Source organism: Ctenopharyngodon idella, chromosome 3 (assembly GCF_019924925.1).
Source record: "Ctenopharyngodon idella isolate HZGC_01 chromosome 3, HZGC01, whole genome shotgun sequence".
Taxonomy (NCBI): Eukaryota; Metazoa; Chordata; class Actinopteri; order Cypriniformes; family Xenocyprididae; genus Ctenopharyngodon; species Ctenopharyngodon idella.
Window position 1 is genome coordinate 9064046 of NC_067222.1, and position 24276 is coordinate 9088321.

General features: G+C 37.5%; 1 protein-coding gene across 8 annotated transcripts; it reads left to right on the forward strand.

Annotated features, from left to right (window-relative positions):
- LOC127509893 (GTPase IMAP family member 3-like) lies at positions 1 to 23589 on the forward strand. 8 transcript variants are annotated; one of them, XR_007929386.1, is made up of 7 exons: positions 33 to 142; positions 645 to 783; positions 16869 to 17463; positions 17644 to 17748; positions 19020 to 21376; positions 21482 to 21543; positions 22983 to 23589. XR_007929386.1 is itself a non-coding variant. In XM_051889160.1 (3 exons), exons 2-3 carry the CDS (start codon positions 16899 to 16901, stop codon positions 17859 to 17861), a joined length of 783 nt encoding a protein of 260 aa, XP_051745120.1. In that variant the 5' UTR covers positions 33 to 146; positions 16869 to 16898; the 3' UTR covers positions 17862 to 19030. The 8 variants fall into 8 exon arrangements, 1 of the variants encoding a protein (XP_051745120.1); XR_007929385.1 differs by lacking the exon at positions 645 to 783 and having other exon boundaries at positions 1 to 142; XR_007929384.1 differs by lacking the exon at positions 645 to 783 and having other exon boundaries at positions 33 to 146.
- The last annotated feature ends 687 nt before the right edge of the window (positions 23590 to 24276 follow it).

The window sequence follows — 24276 nt, forward strand, 5'->3', positions numbered from 1 at the left end:
GCTGCCGTAAATTAGCTTACACAAGGAGAAGAAGCAGAAGCAGCATCCAGCCCTTCTCGCAGCATCAGCAGCAGATTGCAAAGAACAATCCTGCCTTTCGAAATGTCACATCCAATCTGATCTCAAAGGATTTTTTTTTCTGGTAGGTACGTTTAAAAAAATCTAATGCTAACTTGTGTTAATAATTGAACTCAACACAATTGCTGTAGTAAAGCGTTTAGTTGTTTTCTAAATAGTCATAATTTCTGCTGAGATAATCGAGGAAGACTTTGGGACGATTTTATTTTTAAATGGGTCATTATTTCTATCTAATCGTGAGAATAACCCAGCAAGCATAGCCGTCATTTCACTGTCTCGGTTAACTATAGACCCGATATAGTCCGGCATGGGCGAGGCTAGCCACATTTTAGGGGTGCTTCAGCACCCATAAAAAGGAGCTCAGCACCCCTAAAACTTGGAGTAAGAATTGTTGTTATTCTAAAATTTTTGTTTGTCTTTTACAAGGTTAAATAATGTCCAAAACATACTCCGTAGTTTGTGGTTTAAAATGTATGTGTTAAGGATGAAAATGAAAACATCCCCCTTAGCAAATGGTGTCATCCTCTTCTCTTCTTCTTCTCCTCCTCTGTACCTGCACCGCTCAGCACGACCGTCATCCAGCGCGAAACACACGCAGAGTGAGAACCCGTTATGTAGTGTTGTGAATCAACTAAGTTGCTCCAAAGCTGTGTCTCACACTTCTTTCCTTTTACCTGGAGTTGTTCCGATTCCGAAACCATATCGGTGAGTACTGGAGTCAGTATCCTGAATCACCATGGTACACCTATAATAAGTGTTTATTTTCGGACTATTTTAGTCCAGCGGATCGCCACCGCTGTGGAGTAGCACAGGACCTGAGTGACTCGTCCATAGTCATGAACGGAGAGAAGTAGCGCCGGTTACAGTGTTCTTCCGCAAGACGCCTGCAGTTCTGTTTATTAACTGCTAGAGCGTGAAACAAAAACAGCAGCGCGACAAATAAACTGCGTACCTGTGTAGTGCGTACGTGTGTCTCTGTTGTTAAAGTTTATCGTTAATTTGATACTCATTTTAACAATCGGGAGTCATGTAAACATGGAGTCACGTGCGTCTTTTCTGGTCAGTCGTCATGGAAACCAGAGTGAAAACAAACGACATATCACTGTATACCACCAGTATGTGTGAAAACAGTCACTGTGGCTTTTTAAATGAATTGTTATTCATTCCTAGATTTATATCTGTTATTTTTCAGTTGTGGCTGACTATCAAACTAGACAATAAAAGAAAGTTTAATGTTTTTCTTTTGCTGTATTTATTCATTCCTCACACACAGAGGATTTAACCTGAACCAGGCTTAACTCCTGAACTCCTAGCATTACACTCTCTCATTCTCTCTGTGTGTGTGTGTGTGTGTGTGTGTGTGTGTGTGTGTGTGTGTGTGTGTGGCCTGCCAGTGAGCAATGGACATACGACAGTTCTTTAAAAGAAAAAAGACAGATTCAGGTGAGAGACTAGGGACAGTCCATAATGACCTCTGTCTTGTTTTTTTTTTTTTTTTTTTTTTTGTTCTTCTGAAAAGTGTTAAGCAAGCTAAAGTAACAGATAATGCAAACCAGCTGTTGTTGTATCAAATTACTTATCTAGGCAATGGTCCCCTGCTTTTATTTTTTTATTTATTTCAAACCCACAATGGAGATCTCAAGAGGAAACTTTTGTTTCCTTGTCTGGACCGAATGATCTGTGAACTTGAGAGGTGTTTTTCTGGTGTGAATGAGGATGTGCTCAATGGAATTCAGGCATGCAGTCCAACCTCAGGTCATTTCTTGTCTGAGCCTCATCTGACAGCACTGGCTCTGCATTACCATATTGAACTTAAGTCAGAGGAAGTGATAGTTGCAAAAAAGTGTGAGGCTGGTACAGTTCAGGACATGCTAGCAGTGTACAAACTCCTAGATTCGGAAATGTTCCCTTCACTGAAAGCTGTTATGCAGGTTGCCTTGACAATATGTGAGCGGTCTTTTAGTGCCTTGCGTCGGCTCCATACATGGCTCAGGAGGACCACAGGCCAAAGCAGACTCCAGCACCTAGCTGTGATGTCTATTGAGAAGGAGTTGCTTGAAAAAATTGAACACCAAAGGGTCATTGACAGGTTTGCCACCCTCAAAGTGCGGCGACATAGATTAACTCTCCCAAAGTAGAGCCAAATGGGGATTCAGGGGAAGTACTTCAAAGATTTCCCTCTCTTTCTTTTTTTTATATATTTACTTTCTAAGTATTTTCAAGACCTCTGTAAATAATCTGGATATTTTGGACTTTTTGGTTTTACCTTCTTTTTTTTCTTTTTTTTTTTTTTTTTTGCTCTTGATGTGAAGCTTGTTTTATTATTATTTATTGATGACTTATATTGGTTTATGAAAGTTCAGACAGGCGTGCAACCAGATATGTTAGAGATGGCCATTTGTAAATAATTTACAGAAGATGAATTACATTTTGTTGTCCAAGTACCTGTTACTTTGTTCAATGACAATAAAGTTGAATCTAATCTAACCAATCTGATGACTGTTGATACAAAAGGAGGCACATGGAGTTAACGGTCAGGAAAACCAGCTGAGTGAAGAAGGTTTTGTGTTTGTTACAGGGGGCTGTCTGTGTGAACTCTCACAATTAAGCTGTTGTTTTGAAAAGGTCTCAAAAAAAAAGAAAAAAAAAAAATCTGGATTTTGGAGTTAGTTGAATCAATGTTAAAATGATAGTTATTTTTCAATAGACATATTTTTTGTTTTTGTGTGAAAAGAGGGTGGGTGGTGGCAGTGGGGCTCATTGGGTGCTCAGCACCCCTAAAGCTCTGACCCTAGAATCGCCCCTGCCTAGAAGTAAACAACTGTAGTTTAGGCAAAAGTCAGCCGCGACGCTGAGAATATAGTTACCTTAATGGAATAATCCACTAATGTCTTGAGATACAATGTGAACTAAAATTCTCAGTTGCAAGTGCAATCGCGCATGTCTGCGAAACTCATTAATATTCATGTATGCTCCGCCTTCGGAAACCGAAAATCTCAGAAACCGAAAATCTCGTAACACCCGGGAGGGGACATGTTCGGTTCACTTAGTTTTGTTGTGGCTACGACATATAAACTCGTGGGAACGTGATAATAAGTTGTGGCCACAAGATCGTTTTATCGAGGTAACGACATCCTTATGTCGTGGCCACGCGATACAAAGTCGAGGCCTCGACTTCATTATGTTGAGGAACGACATCTATTTCTCATGGCCACGAGTTAAATGTGTAAACAACCTGCGTGACCATAGCAACCTGGAATTATCAGAAATGGATGACTATAATAATATTTTTAATTTAGAAAAAGAACGGAATTAACGAATGATTATATTAGCATATTATATTATATTGCGCGCGATGTTGCTTAGACAGCATCCGAATAAAGTTTATCAATAAATGTTTAAATGTACATTTTAATCCCATCCAACAGTTGCTTAAATGAGCGTCTGTTTTCAGCCCCTCGTGCCTGTGACAGCATTTGAATTAAGTTAAAAAATGTGTTACTATTAATAGGCTATAGTCTATGTTAAAAATATTTTGTTTATTATTTGTATATAACCTATGAAAGCTTGATTTGATTTGATTTCTGTAGGCGAACGGGAATTTTACAGGAAGTTCATTTATGGGAATTTTATATATATATATAATATATATGTATATGTGTTAATAATCATTCCTTAATTCCACCCTTATTTTTCATTCTTAATTAAAAAAAAAATATTATCATAGTCTTATCCATTTCTGATAATTCCAGGTTGGTCATGCAGGTTGTTTACACATTGAACTCGTGGCCATGAGAAGTAGATGTTGTTCCCTCAACATAATGAGTGGCCTTCATTAGATATGATCTCGAGGCCACGACTTTACGTTGCGTGGCCACGACATAAGGATGTCATTACCTCGACAAAATGATCTTGTGGCCACTACTTATTATAACGTTCCAACAAATTAATATCTCATGGCCACAACATATTACCATGAGTTTGCCACGAGTTTATATGTTGTGGCCACGACAAAACTAAGTTAACTGAACATGTCCCCTCCCGGTCACCGTACACCTATAGTCAATCCTGATTTATTGTATTTTTTTGGACAGGAAGTGCATGAGATGGTTGATATCCCATCATGTTCGCAATGTCAATGATTTCTACAAGATGTAAGTGGCATTTCATGACATGGTCTATCTATCTGTAGTCACGATTTAGCTCTGAATTGGATATGTGCAGTCTGCTTTTAGTCCACCCGGCGAAATCAAGGTAATCTATAGTCTAATTTTTACGGCTTGGCTATAGCCCTGATTCACACCAGCAATGAGTTTAACCAAAATAGTGTTAAGTAATTTTTGGCCACAAAGCTTGTGGGATTCATGATATACCATCAAATGCAAGTATACATTTGAAACTGCATATTTTTGATGTCACACAATCCTACACATTCTATAATATTGTGTATATATATATATATATATATATATATACACACAATATGAACAGTGACATTTTAGCGGGTAACAGTGCAGACTCAGAGTAAGCCATGTTGTGGTTAGCTTAACATGCTACATGCACATGTATTGTAGTGTTTCCTTGTGCCCTAAAACTCATTATTATCTAAATACAAGGGGGTTGTATTTATTCATGAAACCTGTGCACCCTATTATTATTTGTTTTACGAAAGCCTCATCTTTTAATCTTTTGATCATTATGATATGAAAATATGAGTTTTTGATTTGGCAAGGCAAGTTTATTTTATATAGCACATTTCAACAACAAGGCAATTCAAAGTGCTTTACATAAAATATGGAATTTATGGAACCGAAAATTAATCAGGTTGTTTTATAAACAAAAAAAACATTGTTAACCATTATTATTTCACTTTTTTTGTTAACGTTTTGTATTTTTATTATGTTAAGTTGTAGAATGTGTTTAATTGTATTGTATTTGTAAAATTTAATTTTCATTATTTCTTTATCATTTTGTATTATCTTGAGTTCTTTTTCTAAATAAAAACCTTTATATTTAATTTGTTTGGACGGATTGTCATTTATCAGAACCTGTTACATTTAAGTGAAAAGAATCCTTTAGCCATTATTTTGTTGTCTATTACATGTATAGATGTAGTCATTCATTAGCTGTATATCTGATGACTAGTCTACTCTTGGGTTATGGTTAGACGTCTATTCGATTTTCACTGACAGCCCAAATTTTGCCTCGTTTTAGCCTAGACGGCTGGGCTATGTTTTGGCGGCTATTAGACGTCTTTTAGACATAAAATTGCTTGTCGGGAAGCGTTTGGGACATATGCTAGCTCGCTGAGAAAATTAGACAAACAAGGTGGCCAGAGTACCCACTATAAAATGTTTAAAAACAAAGATTTTCATCAATACGGAAGAATCCAGTCTGGCTGCTGATTCAGAAAGTTATGCTGAGAAAAACTGTACATTTTGCAATCTGAATTATGCAGTTATAGGCTCAAGCCCCGAATGATTTAAATCTAACCCTAAATGTTTCTGGCCTAAAACAGTTTAGGGGAAATGTTAAATGAATTAAGTAAATATTGGTTGTTTAATCTTAGTTCGGAGCTGTCGCTGACTGGTGATTGACAGACACACACACGCACCATGACAGCCTATATCCTACAACATCTTGACTTGAAACAGCAATAAATCTGACACAGCAATTAAAAAATAGCGCAGTCTGCGCCGCACAGTCCTCTGAGAGAAAATGTCAAATAAAAAGTCTTCTTTATTTTTGGCAGACCACCAAGAAAGGTAACTATTAGCTGTTCTAAAAAATCTGTTGGGAGCAAAGTACGGGAAAACCAACTTTTACCTGCTTAAATTAAACGATGCAGTGGTCTATTGACATTTGATGACTTATATGGCAAGGCATCGGGTTTCCTGACATTTATATTTGCCGGGGAGCTGGGGAAATGCATCGCCCAGTTCTAAAAAGAAGTTAACTAAGGCATAACAAGCATAGGCTATGACTTTGTTTTATAAAAAGCAGTATTTAAGTTAAAAATCGATCAATGACACTTAAAATCCAACAAAAGGAGCAAAATTAGTGCTATTTGGTGGAAATCAAATGTCAGTGTAAATCCAGATGTAAGTCATAAGCATTTATAATCAGTTTTTTTTTTTTTTTTTTTTTTTTTTAATAAAATTTAAAAAAAAAATCTCAGCTGAGCCATGTAGTTTTTATTAGTAATGGCAAGAGTTATTATTATTAATATATTATTTTAAGTTTTGATGCTTAACTTTCCAGATGGCAGTGGTGGCAGTGTCAAAGACGGCAGGTTTCACAGAAGCTAGTCCCTAATATGCATGTTTGAACTGTTTTAACAGAAAGCCACTTTTACTGACAGATCTTAAAATATATCAGTGCCATTGTTTTGGTTAAGATGCACACCAGTAATTTTTTTTTTTTTTCTTTTCTTTCTTTCTTTCTTTCTATGGCACATGCCCCGAACCCCCCTAACACTCCTCCTAACAAACACCATTTAGTGATCTTGGTAATTATGAAATGCTGCATACAGCCCTAAGAAGAGTAACTAAATGTGTGTGCGAGAGGGAATGTAATTAAAGTGAGAATGTGATTCATTAAAATTGAGCGGTTTACATAGATAATGTTTTCCTATTTAACAGACAACATAAGATCTAGCCCATCCTTTTAAACAGGATTAAGATCAGTCAGATTGATCAAGTATTTGCATAGGCAAAAGACTTTTCAGTCTGATTGACTTTTCAATCAATAGTGAAATTTTAGGTTGCATGTAAAAACAGGCTCTCTTTTAGGGCTGGGCGATATGGAAAATAAAATGCTGAGCCGATAAATGGTCCATGTGGCACGGTTCAAATGCGTTTATAACTGAAGTCGCGCTCCATTTTTTTTTATCGACAGTTTCATCATCTTTGGATAACAACTCGTGGTTAGTTTCACTACCGCTTTTACTTTCGTCGCAGCTTCACTATTTTTTTCCTCCTTGTGTCAAGTTTTGTTTGACAATAGCTTACAATGTGCAGTAGGAAATGCGCATGTACTTTGACGTGTAAGCTAAGCGGCACGATTATTTTGCGATTATTTCTGCTGTGTGATTGGCTGTTAGATATCCAGAGCTTATCATCATTATCATTATTTTATTACGATTGCATATGATGTAGTTTATTGGCCCAGCCCTACTCTCTGTTCTAATAACTTTTTGGCTGTACTGATGATTGAGAACACCGCAAATTCTAAAGCACAATTAAAAAGCCAGTGTGCATTCAAAAGCGATTTCAATACAGCACATATTGATAGAGGCTCCCTGATGCCTTGCGAGAGAAGGCAAAAGCATTGAAATAGGGCTGTCATGATTCCTCTATTCAATTCAAGTACTTGATTTAAAAAAAAAAAAAAAATTCTTGACTGCAATTTACCTGTGCCAGGTAACCGGCAAAATACCAGAAGTGGCGCAATTCATGGATGAGAATCCATGAATTGTATTATTAGACCACTTTCTAGGGCTGCACAATGTATTAAAACTAGGGATGTCAATTTACACAACTTCCCATGATCTATCATCGTTTTCACAATCAATTAATCAATTAATTGTTAGCCCTAATACTGCAATATGTGTCTGCTGCAGCGGCATAGCCAACAGCATGACAGGTTGTGCAAATGCTGCTCAGTGAATGAATATTAGGGATGCAAGATATTATCAGCACGACATCACAATCGGCTGATATGATAATGTGCTGATATGATAACATGCTGATATGTACCTGCAATAACTCATGTGTGCAAGGACTGCTAGTCAGCAGTGTGGTCATTCTTGAAGTGAACTTTTGCATGTATGGTGATTAGATTCACGGTTTTCGATTTCTGTCTTGAATTTGTGAATGCGAGTACAGAAGGATGTGTCCATTATGCGATACCATCAACAGTCACTCTCTAGCGCATGCAGCAGAAAACTCCTCCAGGCTCAGCTGGTAGAATGTTATATTTATTTGGTGTTATACTAACAAAATGAAGTTACTTCTGTTTCTGAATAAATAAAGCAGTAATCGATTTCATAACTAACAAGCATGACACTTTAAATAATTTTGTTCACAGTTTATTAATCTGTAATAAAATTTTATTAAATGGATGATGAAAATAACTTGAATCCAAGGAGCTCTAAAATATAGATTTTTTTTTTTTTATTTGAAGCTCAAGACCGCATCAACTGAAGTCATTGCACTTCATGTGTTGATGACTCCATTGCTCTAAATCATCTACATATGTTAAAACAATAAATTATTTAGGTTACAACTGTCTGGAGGGGAAAAAAATGTGACTGAACAGACACATTTTTGCAGAATTCCATCATGGCATCTTAAAGGGATAGTTCACCCAAAAATGAAAATTTGATGTTTATCTGCTTACCCCCAGCGCATCCAAGATGTAGGTGACTTTGTTTCTTCAGTAGAACACAAATGATGATTTTTAACTCTAACCGTTGCAGTCTGTCAGTCGTATAATGCATGTAAATGGGAACTTCATCTATAAGAGTGAAAAAAACCACACACAGACAAATCCAAATTAAACCCTGCGGCTCGTGACGACACATTGATGTCCTAAGACACGAAACGATCGATTTGTGCGAGAAACCAGTATTTATATCATTTTTTACCTCTAATACACCACAATGTCCAACTGCCTTGAGTGTGCGCACGGCATCTGGTGCGTGAGGTGTGTACACGAACTCATCTAACTCGGCTTGGATCCAGAGTTATGCCTGGTTATACATAAGGAACTTTAGGAACTTTTTAGGAATTTGTAGGCCTATCTAAATATATAGTTATAAATTAAGGAAGTAAGGTAAGGTAAAAGCATACAAAGAAATTTTATCATTAAACACAGAAAATGTATTAAAGTTTGTCACTGTAACCGATTTCTGTAATTTGAATAGTATTTTACTGTACAGTATGATACTGTAAAATGTGTAAACAGTATGTTACTGTACACAGCGAAGGATTATGGGAAAATGTATGGTCACTATTGTAATTCTTTTCAACTGTAAATCCATTTACAGTAGTGAACTTGACCGCAAAAAGCTGATGAATGGCAAGATAGATTTCTTTTAACTGCATGGTGGAAGTGGCGGTTAATGGACAAAAGATGTACCAGTACCTCACCAAAAAGGTTAGTATATTATTTCTGTTGTATGTAAAACAAACATGTCAAAATGCTTTCATGTATACTACAAACAAACTAGCATGATTTATTGTGTCGTTTTTCACGCTGGAAGGACTTTGGTGCCTTTTATGTCGGCCGGATCGCCTGGGGCCGGTTGCACCAGCTGGACGTAAAAAAAATGGGTGTAAGCTCTACGCTGGACGTAGTTACGTCCAGCTTTCCGATGAATATTTACACCTGTTGCACCATCTAAAACTATGACTAGGTGCAGGTACGCTTAGCGTAGACGATGCGCGTACACGCTGGCATGTTCTACAGCACTATTAGTTGAGACGCCGTTCGCGTTACTATGGTTATCAATTTGAATTTACTCGCTCCAACGAATAGATGAAAAATGACTGCTGAGCCGAAAAAAGGATAAATAAATTACTCAGATTGTGAAGCAAGAAAAATTATTGAGCTATTCAGCAACCTGCTGAAACGAAACCTTTCAATAAATTCTCTGTCTCCATATACTTACTCTTTCAAACCGGAAAGCCCGGGATCGTGTAGCCTGTATACCAGACGCGGCATCATCTCAACGTTTTTATCTTTATTTTCACCATGGAAACAAGACTTCTCACTTCACACCTACCTTTGACTAGGCGTAAGATTTAGTCTCAGACGTGCGCTACGCCCAGATGGTGCAACAGGTATTAATTCTACGCAGGACTTAAAACGCATTTTACGTTAAGCTTAGTCTTACGACCGGGTGTACGTACAGCTGGTGCAACCGGACCCAGGTGAGTAAGTTCACCTAGAGTATATTACCTGAAATAATATTTAGGTAAACTGATAAACATAACATTTGTGTGTTCTGCTGCCTCTTTAATGTCAAGTATAAGGTTGAGTTGTCGGAAACTTAACGTAACAGCAGCGAACTAATGTGAAATACTGAGGAAAAGTGAGATAGACAACACCATTGTTTAAGTGCATTATTTTCAGGTTTGTGATCTGGATAAGGCATTTTGGAGTCTTTTATTTGGATTGCAGTCGTTAATAACATCAACGAAGTGAATAAGCTGAAGTAAGCATTAGTAAAACAGGCAAACATAATATATTGTATCTGGCAATTAAACTAAGCAGCAGAGTTAAGAGTTAATGCTTTTAAACAATCATCCGTCATTGTCTGTTCTTGAATTTGAGGGTTGACGCTTAAGGAGGAGGAGGAAAGGGTTAGCAATGTGCCATTGTTAATATAGCAAAGTTTTTCTTACTAATATAAATGTTATTTAATTTATTAAACTATAAACTTCACTATAAGAAAAATCGTCACCCTTCACCTCATCATTGTTAGTCATAAGTTCTGTTATTGTATTGTAGTTTTTTCTATAAACTATAACAACACTAAAGGGCTGCTGTGACTGTGTCTATTACAGGAGAGTCTGTTCTCTAAGCAAAAACATGGATGCTGAATATGAAGGGGAGAATCTTTCTCCAGCCACAGTAGCTAACAGACTCTACTCCAGCATTTGCTGTCCATTTTGTTGAAATGCAGAATGAGGTAACCCAAAATAATTTTTTTTTTACATGACAATTAAATTCATGCATTTGGCAGACACGTTTACTCAAAGCAACTTACATTGTATTTAAAGGATTAGTCCACTTTTAAATAAAATTTTCTTGATAATTTACTCACCCCCATGTCATCCAAGATGTTCATGTCTTTCTTTCTTCAGTCGAAAAGAAATTAAGGTTTTTGATGAAAACATTCCAGGATTTTTCTCCTTATAGTGGACTTCAATGGCCTCCAAACGGTTGAAGGTCAAAATGTTTCAGTGCAGCTTCAAAGGGCTTTAAACAATACCAGATGAGGAATAAGGGTCTTATCTAGAGAAACCATCGGTCATTTTCGGGAAAAAAAAAATACAAGTGTTCATGCTTTATAAACACAAATTATCGCCTTCCGAGTGGTTCCGCGAAAACCGTACTTTTGTATTCTTCAAAAAGTTTACGCTGTATGTCCTACGCCTTCCCTATTCAACTTACAGAACGAACGCAGCGCCAGTTACATTTTTCCGTAAGTTGAATGGGGAAGGCGTAGGACATAAGGTGTAAGCTTTTTGAAGAATACGGAAAGCGGAAGCACGTACAAGGCGATCATTTGTGTTTATAAAGCATATACAGTTGTATTTTTTTCGAAAATGGCCGATCGTTTCTCTAGATAAGACCCTTATTCCTCGTCTGGTATCGTTTAAAGCCCTTTGAAGCTGCACTGAAACTGTAATTTTGACCTTCAACCGTTTGGAGGCCATTAAAGTCCACTATAAGGAGAATAATCCTGGAATGTTTTCATCTAAAACCTTCATTTCTTTTCGACTGAAGAGAGAAAGACATGAACATCTTGGATGACATGGGAGTGAGTAAATTATCAGGAAATTTTTATTTAAAAGTGGACTAATCCTTTAAGTCTTTTTAAGTTATTTTATTCATTTTTATTAAATTATCCATCTTGCTCTACTGCTTGAGCTACAGGAATGTGTTGTAAAGAAATAAGCTTTAGTGATTTGAATGTAATGGATTATCAGCTAATTATGTACCATCTCTGTAAGTCCATTCAGAATCGGATGTAGTAGTGCTTTAATTTAAGCGACAGTGCATTGTTTGTATTAAAATAAAAGTGTTGGTGCGAAAATCTAGTAATTTCTCCATAGATGTATATATTTAAAGTCTAATCAGTTTCAAAGTCATCACATGGGTTTTTGCCTCAGGTAAAGCAAGTAAAAACAACAACTTACCTTGCATTTAGATAAACAAGGAGACATAATGGATTGCACTTGTCTCTTTGTGGAGATGGAAAATAATTTATGACCCACGGGATTTCTTATATAAAGATTTAAAAGAGAAAGAAAAAACTAGATTTGTCTGTTTTTGTCTATTGTAAGTTTTAATTTAAAATGTTTGATTTTAAGATAAAGCATATATTTAAATATATATTACTTATTACTTTATAAATATAAAGTAATGAATTGAATAAAACGTTTAAATGTAGTGCGTTTAAACATGACATGAAAGAGTGTAGCCTATGTACAAAGGGAATCACAATGCTGACAAGCCATATTTAGTTACAACTTTTGGATTTGAAATAAAAATAAGTAAATGTTGTGTTTATGATCTACAGCCATGGATCAACTGCGCACTGCAAACACGGCATATGTGAAAGCATAAGAGTGTGTGCTGCTCCTGCACCACAAACGCACTGCAAATGGAGTATGTGTGAAACAGGCGTTAGGGCAAATTCTGCAAACTCCAGTCTGAAAAATAATGTATTTTTTGTTGTGCTTGCAGGTTCATTCCGAGATCAACCCTGATGGCACCAAACACCAAAGTCACGGATCAGATGGAAATCTGGAAAGGTCCAAAGAAAAATATCAGCCTGAATCCCTTGTGGTGTTTCTCATTAAAAAGCTTGTCAACTTTGACTGGCAAAATTACTGAAATGTAACACAACACATTTACTGTATTTTCATTGTGCCCACATTGAGAAATGTTAAGTTTTTTTCATTCAAGGTTAGCTTGTGTTAGCTATAGTTTGCATGCGTTTTGTGGCACTGTACCATTCAAGCCAGGGGTCCCAAACTCAAATTGGCTGGGGGCCGTTGCTGTGATTGTCACCTCATAGGAGGGCCATTGTAACATGCAAGCACAAGAAAGCACAACATTTCTGAAAAATTTACTTTCCTTATTACTCATTTACTTCAAATTTCATTACTAAAATATTTTTTTCCATACTTAACAAAAAATGTAAACAGAAATCTCTCTATCATTGTTACATACAGTATTCATTTTTAACAGTTAGTGCAAATATTTTCCCTTACTTTATTTTAGCTTAAAGGATTAATCCACTTTTAAATAAACTTTTCCTGATAATTTACTCACCCCCATGTCATCCAAGATGTTCATGTCTTTCTTTCATCAGTCGAAAAGAAATGAAGGTTTTTGATGAAAACATTCCAGGATTTTTCTCCTTATAGTGGACTTCAATGGCCTCCAAACGGTTGAAGGTCAAAATTACAGTTTCAGTGCAGCTTCAAAGGGCTTTAAACGATACCAGACGAGGAATAAGAGTCTTATCTAGCAAAACGATAGGTCATTTTCAAAAAAAAAAATGCAACTGTTTATGCTTTATAAACACAAAATATCACCTTGAACGTGCTTCTGCTTTCCACATTCTTCAAAACGCTTACGCTAAATGTCCTACACCTTCCCTATTCTACTTAAGGAACGAACGCAGCGCCAGTTTCGTTTTTTTTTTTTTTCCTGTAAGTAGAATAGGAAAGGCGTATGACATTTAGCGTAAATGAAAAAAATGCATCTTTACGCACAACTGCCAGCCTGCATGGAGAGCTTCTTGAGCATCCAGAGACACCAGAAGCTTCAAATACCTGTTTGCTGCTCAACACTGGCTTTTTTTTATAGCTGCCCTTTTAATACAATTAATTTTTTTGACAGGAACTTTCCTTAATAAGCCTTTATCTGACCGAGTTCTGCTGTGCTCTAAATCACTCACAAATCTTATGATAATTTGATAATCTCCATTCCGTTTCACACAATATTAGTTGTTTTCATGCCTTTTGCACAACATTGCACCATTTCATGCTTTTCATCTACAGAAAGATCTTTCTTCCTCCCATATTGCATGAGAACTGTGACTTGCTTAATAATGTGGAACAACCTCTAAGTAGGGTTTCCATAGACCTGGCAAATTATTTTGTCTGAGATTGATACCAGTTATCTTCCTGATATGTCACTTGCATAATAATTTGGAACGCAGTGTATGTTCAAATCATGGCTTGAATGAAATCCGTGTAAAATGTGTCATATTCCGTTTAATAGCAATCATGTCTAAACTGTGTTGTCTGCCGAGATAGGCAATTTCAGAGACTGGAGGTAACACTCAGTTTATTATTGGGGCAGAGAAAAAGCCACCTTTGAAACAAGATGATACCTGATTAACCAGAACCCCTCACAGAGGTGGGACAAACACCTAAGTTTAAATAGTCACATCACAAGACAAAGACTAGGAACTAGAACAAAGACAATACTAAGATGGAGACAAAGTACAGACAAGCAGCTCATTCAAGCCATCCAACTTTTACTCACTTTTCTTTTACTTTAACTTTCTCGTTCTCTAAGCAGGTTCTAAGTTAAGTTTTGCCGCAAAGTTTAACCGACTTTTGCTGCTTCCACTTTTAACTCCAGCCACTACAAGAGACTTCATTTCATTTGCCAGCATGATTGGTTTTTACCTAACAACAATCTGGACCTGAAAGATCCTGCAACAAATCATTGACTCGGAAAAACCCTTCTCTCCAAGCTGAGGACACCGACGAGGAGTTACCCATTTAAAGTCGACTCAAGCAAATACCTCCAGATTCTAAAGTTGAACTGGTGCATTAATGATTCATGGTTCGTTCAGGTCGGGTCTTTTGAAGTGCATACTGCTAGAAATCATGCTCACCATTTCATTCTCTCTTAAATCTCTCTCATTTTCTTTTCTTTCTGCAACGTGTATGAATGTTTGTGTGTGTGTGCGTGTTTGTGTTAGTTTGTGTTAGAATAAATAAAGTCTCTTGTAGATTTTAAAAGAAAGTGTCTTGTATTATGTGCTTGAAAAATGTAATGTCTTAAACTGTCGATCTTCAAGTTACCGTGCTCTAATCAGTGTTTTCACGATAGTTGGATATTCATATCCGCTACAAGAGCTTATTACGGTCCGAGCAAATGAACGCTGGACGACTCAGTTGCTCGGTCATAAACTAAGTGACTCTTTATAATTCCCTATAAATTAATTATTTCATTTGAGCTGATTTGTTCCTACATGGCCAAGATCGCAAGTGTGGGTATTTGGACAGGGCATGTGTGTGAGGTCCCCTGAGATAGCATGCACATGAATGGGGTTAACTCAACATTGCCAAATGTGATTGGTATGCAATAAAAAATGTCAGGGAAGTAACAATTCACTGGATTGGTTAAAATGAGCAGCATGAAATAAGATTTTCTCTTCTTTTTTTTTTTTTTTAACTTGACTTCAGAGTTGAAAGTGGGCTAAAAGAATACATGGACTTAATGGGTACACCAACCCTCATACTTGAGTCGTACAGTCAAGTTGTGAGTCATTGGATCTCAAGTCAAAGTCAAGTCATTTTCTTCATTTAATTAAGCAAGTCTCAAGTCCATAAATTTGTGACTCGAGTCAAGTCATGTGACTTGACGTGCTGCTCCACATGAACTGTTATCATTTAAATGCGTGGAGCATTTCAAACTCCATCTGTGCATCACTGTTTCCAACTGCTTTCAATGAAAAGTAGCTAAAACTTGTCACTTAGATGATTAGATGATCATTTCACCAGATTTGATATGCAAACTGTTCATCGCAATTTCAAAATAAAGGTTTAAAGGTGGGGCAATGACTATGACTGAAAGTGAACTACTGTGAGATCTGTGTATTAAGAGTTCAAATATCAAAATAATCACTGTCCCAATATAATAATGTTTAAATCATGATCAGAAATCAATTGGAACTACAATCAAACTTTTTAGGTCATAATAGTAATAATAATGGAATCAAATGCAACAAAGCACCAGGAAATGACAGATCAATGCAAGATGCCTTCAGCAACTCTATTTAAAACAGTCTCTGGTAGGGCTGGGACAATACTATCAATGCATCATTATTTGTAGATCGTTTCTGATATTTTCCAAATGCGTCGCAAATCCATTCTGAGCTTAGTTTTTAACAGCAGATGGCAATCTAGTCTAGGCTATTTGCTCACGAAGAAGAGTGCCCGTGCATTCGGCTGAGTCTGTCATGTATTTGCACCTCAGATTTTGCTTTTATGACATGAGATTAATGTAAACAGCCCACTGCAAACACCCTTGTAATTCACTTTAACCCTTTTGAACTTTATGAATTATTTTACAGAAGGTTCAAGTGTGTGTGTAAAGGCAGGAACACACCAAGCCGACAGGTCGGCCGTCTGGCAGTTTTTGTTCGTCGGCCGACTAAGTTTTCTCGGTGTGTTCCACACCGTCGGCTGAAGTTGGTCCTCGTCGCGTCGGAGCTCGTCGGAGCTCGTCGGTCCGACGGGCCATCTGATCATTCTGATTGGCTGTTCAGATACTGCCACCTGCTGGTTCGGAAAGGCATTTCATCTCATGCAGGCGCAGAACTGACGTGCTACTTGGCCGTCGGCTGTCTAGCATTGGTTTGGTGTGTCAGGGCAACTTTGGACACAGACGCTGCTGACGTGAGCCAACCCCACAGTCTGCTTTTGTCGCCACTAGTTCGTCAGCGTCGGCTTGGTGTGTTCCGGCCTTATGGAATTGGAAGCAAGCAGAGTACGGCTGTTTCTAAAGCACGCAGTGCCATCTGCTGTTGAAAATTAAGCTCAGAATCGATTTGAGAGAGATTTGCGATACATACAGAAAATCTCAGAATCTATCCAGAATCATTTCTTGATTCGTAATGCATTGATGTATTGTCCCAGCCCTAGTCTCCGGGCCAGTTGGTGGTCCTTTCAAAAGCATTCCCTATATGTACTGAATGAAGTACCTGTGAGATATTAGATAAAAGTGTGTTTATTTTTGTCTTACAGCACTTTTTAGCTTTAGGCCACATCTTGAAAATGGCAGAAATGATTGGAGGTCTGAATTTGGTGTTACTTGGAAAAATAGGAGCTGGGAAGAGTGCATCAGGAAACACAATCCTGGGACGAAAAGCTTTTGAATCAAAGGAAAGTTTCACTTCAGTCACACAAGATCTGGCTATTGAATCTGGGACTGTCTGTGGACGACGAGTCACTGTTTATGACACACCAGGATTATTTAACACAAAGCTCAGTGAAGAAGAGGTTCAGCAGATATATGCAAATGTTCTTCAGAGATGTGAATCAGGTCCCTGTGTGTTTCTGCTGGTCATCAAAGCTGACAGATTCACTGAAAAAGAGAGAAAAACTGTGGAGAAGATTGAGGAGCTGCTGGGAGAAAACCGCTTGAAGAAAACCTGGATTCTCTTCACTGGAAGAGATGAACTGGAGGAAGAAAACATGTCAATAGATGAATTTGTCAATGAGACTGAACCATTGAAGAGACTCGTTCAGAAATATGATCACAGATACCATGTGTTCAACAACAAGAAGAAAGAACCTAATGGACAAGTTCAAGAGTTGCTTTCAAAAATAGATGCAATAGGTGAGTGAGTCGTCATTATGCAAAATATTATATAAATATTTTGGGGGAAAAATATTCTTTATCACATCGGTGATAAAGAATATTTTCACTCAATAGATTCACTCACTAGGACTGAGTGAGTAAAGTGAAGTATTAAACATGGTATTCAATTTGTTTGTTTTGTTTTTTGTTTTTCTACAGAAAAAGGAGCAAAACCGAAGAAGACTCTAGTGAAGGGAGGAAAACTAAAATGCATTCCTGTCTCCAGATTAACTGAGCAGGAGCTGCCGAGGTGGAAGATATTTGGTGAAGAGTTAAAATACTCCATCAAAAATATTTTAATGATTTGCATTATCTTGCATTTATATTGCAAGATAATGCAGGCATTAGAAAGCCAATATCAATATGTGCAGCATTGAAATCGCTTTTGAATGTTTGCTCGCTTTTCACTTTTGATTTCACTTTTGAATTCGCATCTCGCATACTACCGCAGCAAGCCTAACAAAGCCCCTTCTGGGGGTCTATAGAATGAATTATTCATTTTAATGACTTGATTATAGTTCAGGGCTGGTAATTGTAATGCAGCTAGTTTGATCTCTGCAGTTCACAATTGTGTTCTTGAATAAGGAATAGGTGAATTTGGTGCTGCATGATATATTGTTTTAGAATCAATATCATAATAGTCACATCACAGGATGTGCGATGTGAAGTATGGGATTGTAGATTCGTGATCTTTATGGACCAGCTGCCCCCAGTTTGGAATGTGTGTGATTTGGGGATTAATTGCAAAGTTTAAACATAATAGAGTAAAAAAAAATTATTTGCATGTGTTCCTATCAGTTTAAACATTCAAGCTAAAGAAGACACGAAAGAGAACTGGAACTAATGCCCCATTTTCTGTGCAGAGAGAACATGAATAAATTCAGTTCTCTTTCTCGTCTTATTGTGCTGGAATGGACACAGACATGCAAAATTATGTCAAAATTCCAGTTTTGGCGAGTATCCTTGTAAAACGGTTGGTTATGTCTTAAGTTAATGAAAACATTTGAGAATAAAAACGGATGTGTATCATTTATATTGGATCCGTGCAGCTCTTAAAGTGACAGCAGCCCAATAAACCCGCTGCTTTCGGTGTCATTAATACTAATCAAACAACAAAATACAACAAGAAAACACTTTTGCAGTAAAAAGTGACACTTTTATTTATATATATATATATATATATATATATATATATTTAATTAATACAGTGAAGACTATGCCATGTTATTTTACATTTGAATATTAAATTTCTATACCTGAATAGTGTTAGACTTGGCTGAAAAACATGAAGCACTGCTTATATCATGTATATCTTTGTTCTACTGTATATCTGCACTTTTGTTTATTATTTTGCATATTCACTGCCCAACAAAATCAGCCCATTCTTGAATGCTTAATTCTTTCCAATTAGAGCTATTCAACTCATCTGGTGAAATTGTTTTCAAATCGCAATATATTGCAGAAAAACAGTATCGCAATGTCATCTCTTTCCAGGTCTTAGTCTTATGTTTGCTTTCTCTATTGTATATCATCAGCTGAAGAGAGGCTGACCAGAATGCTTTGTGCTAGACAGACCCTTGAGACTGATGAGCTAGAAGCCTCCAGACGGATTGTTCTTCTGGGTAAAAGTGGAGTTGGGAAGAGTGCATCTGGAAACACAATACTGGGACAGAATAAGTTTAACTCTGTGAGAAGTGCAAGTTCAGTAACCAGTGAATGTTCAGTTTTTCATGCCACATTTTCAGGCAGATCTGTGTCTGTAGTTGATACTCCTGGATTCATTCACACACACATGAAACATGAAGAGTTAGTGATGGAGATAGGGAGAAGTGTTTATTTATCCAGTCCTGGACCTCATGCTTTTCTCATTGTGATTAATCTGAGTATAAGATTCACTGAACATGAGCTGCAGATTGCAGAACAGATTGAAACACTGTTTGGTCAGGAGGTGTTAAAATACTCAATCATTCTTTTCACTCATGGAGATCAGCTAGATGGAGAGTCTGTAGAGAAATTCATTGAGGAGAACAGTGCATTAGAAGATCTAGTTGATCAGTGTAGAGGCAGATATCACGTCTTCAACAATAAAGATCAGAATAACAGAGAGCAGGTGAATTATCTACTGCAGAAGATTGACACAATGATAGAGCGTAATCACAGAGAGCAGGTATTTGTTCTATGGCAGAAGATTGACACAATGAAAGATGAGAATAACAGAGAGCAGGTGAATGATCTATGGCAGAAGATTGATACAATAGAGCAGAATGGAGGAGGAACCTACAGTACTGAGATGTTTGAAGATGCTCAGAAATTCAGACAAGAGGAAGAAGAGAGAAAACAACAGGAGGAGAAACAAAGACAAGAGAAGATTGAGAGAGTGAGAAAAGAGACAGAGGAGAAAATCAGAGCAGAATTTAAAGGTCCACCAACATTTTTACTAGAAAAACTTAAGTCAATGAGACAGAGAGAGGAAGATAGGAAACGACGCGAGGAGGAACAACAGGAGACGTTTGAGAGATTCTTTTGCCACCTGGATTCACCAAGGAGACATAAGGCAATGCTTATGGAAATGGAAATGGAAACATATATGGAAATGCAGAGAAAACGACGAGAGGAGAAACAAAGACAAGAGGAGATTGAGAGAGTGATAAAGGAAACAGAGGAGAAAATCAGAGCAGAGTTTGAAGGTCCACCAAGGTTTTTACTAGAAAGGTTTAAGTCAATGAGACTGAGAGAGGAAGAGGAAGAGGAGAGAAAACAAATGGAGAGACAAAGACAAGAGAAGATTGGGAGAGTGAGAGCAGAGTTTGGAGGTCTACCAATTTGTTTACGAAGAATTAAGCCATGGAGACGGAGAGAGGTAGCAGAGAAAACACAACGAGAGAAGAAACAAAGACGAGATGATATTGTGAGAGTAAGAAAGGAGACAGAGGAGAAAATCAGAGCAGAGTTTGAAGGTCCACCAAGATTTTTACTAGAAAGACTTAAAGTAATGAGACTGAGAGATGAAGAAAGGATACAAAAAGAGGTGGAACGACAGGAGGTGTTTGAGAGAGTCTTTGACCACCTGTGTTTACCAAAAATGCGTGTGGAAATGCAGAGAAAACAACAAGAGGAGAAACAAAGACAAGAGGAGATTGAGAGAGTGATAAAGGAGACAGAGGAGAGAATCAGAGCAGAGTGTGAAGTCCCACCAAGATGATTATGAGACACTTAAATCAATGAGTCAGATCAAGAGAGAAAGCTACAAGAGGAAAAACAAAGACAGAAGAAATTCACAGCAGCATTTCATGGACCATCACTATTTCTACTAGAGAAAGAGAAACAAGACTATATAATGTGAACTAGAAGCAAGATTGAGAAGTGACATAAGAAAATTTAATATGGAATGTGTCTTTAGTTGATACTCCTGGATTCCTTGACACACTGATGAAACCTGATGAAGCAAGAAGTGTTTATTTATCCAGTCCTGGACCTCATGCTTTTCTCAGTATGAAATGAGGAAAAATTACTGGAGGAAGAAACAAGCAGTGGAGTTCAACCCATTTCTTCAGTGTTCTGCATCATATATAGTTTAGAAGAACTAATAAAGCAGGAGGAAATAAAAAGAAACATAAGATTGATGGAATGATGAAGACAGATGAGAGAAGAGTATAATCAGTGAAGAATAAAAGAGGATTCAGTGATTAAATGATGGGCTAAAAGTACTGCTACATGCTTTGTCAAGCTGCCGGCTGATAAAATCAGCCTGAGAAACTCATCATCATCACCTTCCTCACTGTTGTGATCCAGCTGAAGAATTTAGGAACAGTACAGTATAAAACACCTGAACAACTGTACACAAACATTTCCACATCCAGCTGACGAGACGCTCTGGATCAGAGACCGTAAGGTAGAATATTTAATATAATTGTAGATTAGTGTTTATTTTAAATTGAGATTTTGACATTTATTGTATGAGGTCAGTTGTTCAATCATCATTCTCTATCATTTGTAGAATTGTTCAGCAGTTCAACACATCTAAACACAGTTCATTGTTTCCGGCTACATGATGATGAGGTGAGCTCTCACACCACCTTTTCCTATAGATTCTTTTCTGCTATTATTAAAGTCCCCCTGTAGTTTATAATTTCATCCCTTAAAACTCATCTTTGACTATCAAAATGACATATTGAAACTTATTTTTTCAAATTCTTCATGCCTTATAATAGCTTGAATGTAACTCGACACCCTATTTAGTATATGGCTGTTTCTCAATATGCTTTCTTAAGCGATCTTGCGTCCTTGTGTTTTTGCTCTACGTCGTCATCAACCGTCGAACCGTCAATTCCAATTCTCAAGAACGCAAGAACAGAGGACGCATGAAAGTACCCAGATGTGTTCTTGATATCGAGGATGCATCGAATGCAAACTTGAGAGAATCGAACCGTTAAAAATCCCAGAAGACGCTGCGGTCGGTCGACATACGGAAGCCTGTAAGCTTTAAAGTTCTCTTTCTCACTTATGAGATTCCCGCTACAAGCTCGCAAATATGGGACGGCTCATGAAAGTAAACCGTTTGTTTTGCTTAATTTTAATAAAGTGATAACCTAAAGAAAGCCTGCAGTATTTTTATTGGAATATAAAAAATAATCTTAACATTGACAAAGCATGTAAAACAAAGGCTATTCATTTTCATAAATACATGCGGTGAAATAAAAAGATATAAAACGATATGAAAACAATGTCTATAATAATATGAAATTTTTTTTTTTAATAGGTTATGACATTTGTTTGTGATGTTATGTTGTATTTATTGTGCATTAGCCACTTATAATAGCCAGTTGAGCAACAAGATCGCAGCACATCTCAATTCTCAAATGATGGGTTCTGTGTCCTCGCGTCCTTCTGAGTTCGTTCTTTCTAGGTCGCCTGGCAAGACCGGACTCCACGAGAACGCAAGTCCGTTCTCTGCGTTCTTGGAATTGAGAAACAGCCTATGTGTTTTAATGAATATGCAAATTGGTCCCAGCCCCCACTCAATCACACCAGTTTGGACAGTGGAGAAAACCCCACCCCTACAGTGACAGGATTGGTTACATGTTTGTTACTTACAAAGCACTAAATGGTTTAGCTCCCCAGTACCTGAGCGAGCTCCTAATTCATTATAGTCCTTCACGTCTATTGCGATCTCAGAATTCAGGCCAGCTGATAATACCTAGAATATCAAAATCAACTGCAGGTGGTAGGTCCTTCTCCTATTTGGCACCTAAACTCTGGAACAATCTTCCTAGCATTGTTCGGGAAGCAGACACACTCTGTCAGTTTAAATCTAGACTAAAAACGCATCTTTTTAACCTGGCATACACATAACACATTACCAATTTATATTTCCAAATCCGTTAAAGGATTATTAGGCTGCATAAATTAGGTCAGCCGGAACCGGGAACACTTCCTATAACACCTGATGTACTCGTTATGGCATCTACGCTAATATTAGTCTTTCTGTTTATCCCGAGGTTCACCGTAGTCAACCGGATCCGGGCCGTATCCAGGTGAGACCAAGGACCTGCACCTTGACACGACCACAACGCAGCCCTGAAGTATCAGCAGAGATTGAGTCAACTAGATCATCCCCTGTGAAGGCCTCATCGACACGACAGCCACGACACAGTTCCTCAACAACCGTCCATACCGGCTTGATGAATACGATCCTCAATTGGATGGAACTGAAATAAATACTTTTAATGTTGCGATCCTATTGGACTTATGATAGCAACCTGAATTGTAACAAAGCACTGTTGGCCAGAGGAGAACTGGCACCCTGACTAAGCCTGGTTTCTCCCAAGGTTTTTTTCTCCATTTTAACACCAATTTGCCACTTGTCTGCCACCTGATGTCACCTGATGGAGTTTGGGTTCCTTGCCGCTGTCGCCTCTGGCTTGCTTAGTTGGGGACACTTGACTTGACATTTTGATATTCAACAGTGCTTTGATCTGCCTGCATTGACACTATTCTTTAAGAGCTGCTGTGCAGCCAAACAATGTACCAGTTATCAATGTAAAGCTGCTTTGACACAATCTACATTGTAAAAAGCACTATATAAATAAAGGTGACTTGACTTGACTTGACTTGATGGCAGGAAACAGGGGTGGGGTTTTTGAGACTGTATTTGGTTCACTGCAGTTTTAAAGGATTAGTTCACTTCAGAATTAAAATTTTCCTGATAATTTACTCACCCCCATGTCATCCAAGATGTTTATATCTTTCTTTCTTCAGTTGAAAATAATTTTTTTTGATGAAAACATTCCAGGATTATTCTCCATATAATGGACTTCACTCTAAAGTGTGCCTCTGGATTGTGTGACTGGCTGCTGAGGCACAAATCTACGCCAGCTGACCCTGAACACCTCTCTGCATTATTCAAGAAAAAGAGCTTGTTCAAACCAATGCCGCAGTATGCATGAGATTGCATTACAGCGGAGAATTCAAACAACGTGCAGAGTGTGCATGAGAATGGTTTCTGCATGGAACGCTGTGATGAGTTTAACAATGCTTACCATGTGGATCATATAGATAATATTCAGGCCGGATCAAGCACTTTTCAAAGTTTTATAGACATATTTACTTAGTATTTACATATATACTTTAGTGCTCTAAACATGAACCAGCACCGTGTGCGCACCGCGCACATGTTTAATCACGGATATTCAGCTGTTTTATTAACGTCTTTCCGAAACACAGATTTAGCGATTACACAAGACATGATACATATTTCGGTAAGTTGTACTGTATCTTTTAACATACCTTTAG

Excerpts from the sequence above, each read along its gene's own strand:
- LOC127509893 (XM_051889160.1), top strand. The coding sequence starts at position 16,899 with ATGGCAGAAATGATTGGAGGTCTGAATTTGGTGTTACTTGGAAAAATA. Across the intron at positions 17,464-17,643 it reads TTCAAAAATAGATGCAATAG|AAAAAGGAGCAAAACCGAAG; the intron begins GTGAGTGAGTCG and ends GTTTTTCTACAG.